The sequence below is a fragment of the Mastomys coucha genome, unplaced genomic scaffold (assembly GCF_008632895.1).
Source record: "Mastomys coucha isolate ucsf_1 unplaced genomic scaffold, UCSF_Mcou_1 pScaffold16, whole genome shotgun sequence".
Lineage (NCBI taxonomy): Eukaryota > Metazoa > Chordata > Mammalia > Rodentia > Muridae > Mastomys > Mastomys coucha.
Window position 1 is genome coordinate 101,333,201 of NW_022196898.1, and position 1,762 is coordinate 101,334,962.

Below are 1,762 nucleotides of genomic sequence, written 5' to 3' on the forward strand. Positions count from 1 at the left end.
AGTGCACAGTGATGCACACATCCTTCCAAACGCAGTGCACAGTGATGCACACATCCTTCCAAACGCAGATGCTCTAAGTGCGCTGCCTTAGACACAGGTAGGGTTTGCTCACATTAGAAAGGGAAGGGTCCACACTTTCGTGGGGAGGAAGCATTCTCATGCTCCTTGTTTATATGGGCAAAGACAATAACGTTGAAATCTGAAGAACAGGAGATTGCATGTAAGGCAGTCAGTGCCTTCTGACAGGCCTGGAGCACAAGGCCTTCCTACCTAGAAGCACAAAAGCCACGTTAGCTGCCCAGAGCTGTGTTGTCTGTCAAGCATCAGCTTCCATTTCACCTAAGACACATTAGGATGCTGTGTCTGACTGCCCTCGGCTCTCAGGAACTAAAGTGCATGCTAGGGTAGCTAATATGCTTCTGATAAAAGGGGAGTATTGTTTAGTTACCTCTTTCATTTCTTTCATAAACGTTGAAGAGTTTGTTTCAATATCATCATCAGTACTGATTCTCGTAAAGATTTGCGCAGCAATCCTAAAGGAGGCATATTCTGCTGGGACATAGGAGCCTGTGAAAGGTAAGAAGCACTTCAAGTGTTTTAGAAAACAAGGTACCAACAGCACTGTGCTTCTCACACAGAATGCTGCAGGTGGAGTCACAGCATGGCCCAGCTCTCTGCTCACTCCACAAGCTAATACTTAAACTCCCTTTCTCACAGGGGAAACAAGTGCCTCTGGCACCTACCATACAAAGTTATGTAGAGACCCATATGTTGTAGTATTTGATGTGATGCTCAATCACATCAGAAAGAGATCACTTTAACCTTCAGGAAGGATTAGGTTATATAGCCAACCAATAAATAATACTCAAAAGAGAAACAAAGACATTCTTACGAAGCTCACAAATGAAATCTGAAGGAAATGTGTGAGGGTCAAGTTGATGAAAATCACTGTAAAACACAAATAGTTGTGTCTGTACAAACATGCAGAAATCTGTCCAAAGCAGGACAATAAAAGCATATAACCAAGAGAAAAGTGAGTTATAGTCCACGAGTCTATTGTTATGCTACTGAGCTATCTAAAATACTCCCCATTTGATAGCAGATCTGACTGTTAACCCATTTGTCTATGTAATGTGACATGAAAGTCATTCTAACATCATAAGACAAAATAAGCAATGTAGAATGGGAAACATACCTCACAGAGCCCCGTGTAGATAAAAATGATACAATGGGAGGGGAAACGCAAGTGAAATTAGTCCTGGATCTGGGGAAAAAGAAAGATGGAGGACAGGGCCTGTCTGAGGAATAAAGGCCCACTGGAGGAGGTCATTTAGCTTGGTAGCACCTGGAATTCCACCACTAGTTTTCCTGAGAGCTGACTCCCAACTATCAGGAGCCAGGCGTGGCAGCTCCCACCCACATCCCAGCACTAGGGAAGTGGGAAAGCGGGGGCCAGAAGGCCAAGCTCACCCTCAGCTACATATGCAGCTGGACGCCCACTTGGGCTGTAAGAGATCCTGTCTTAAAGACAAGAGAGATAGAAAGAGGGGGGAGAGAAGTGAGAAGATTAGAGAGAGGGGGGTTCTCTGCACTAAATTGAAACATGGCTTTGCATGATTTTCATTCAGTAACCCTGATCCGGTTCTTGTATCACAGAATGATCTACTCTTACTAGTGCTAGTTGTTCAACTGTCTGAGGCAATTATTTTACTTTTCATCACTGCTCATCTTAAATTCTGGAGAGAGAGAGAGAGAGAGAGAG

The 1,762-nt window shown here is 44.0% G+C and overlaps 1 protein-coding gene across 5 annotated transcripts in view; it reads right to left on the reverse strand.

The window, feature by feature from the left end:
- Window positions 1-1,762, reverse strand: part of Msh4 (mutS homolog 4) — a 49,576-nt gene that overhangs the window by 13,204 nt on the left and 34,610 nt on the right. For all 5 annotated transcript variants that reach the window (XM_031375917.1, XM_031375916.1, XM_031375918.1 and 2 more), the window contains one exon: window positions 449-567. In XM_031375917.1, the coding sequence (XP_031231777.1) occupies window positions 449-567 (119 nt within the window). The remainder of the gene's footprint in view (window positions 1-448; window positions 568-1,762) is intronic.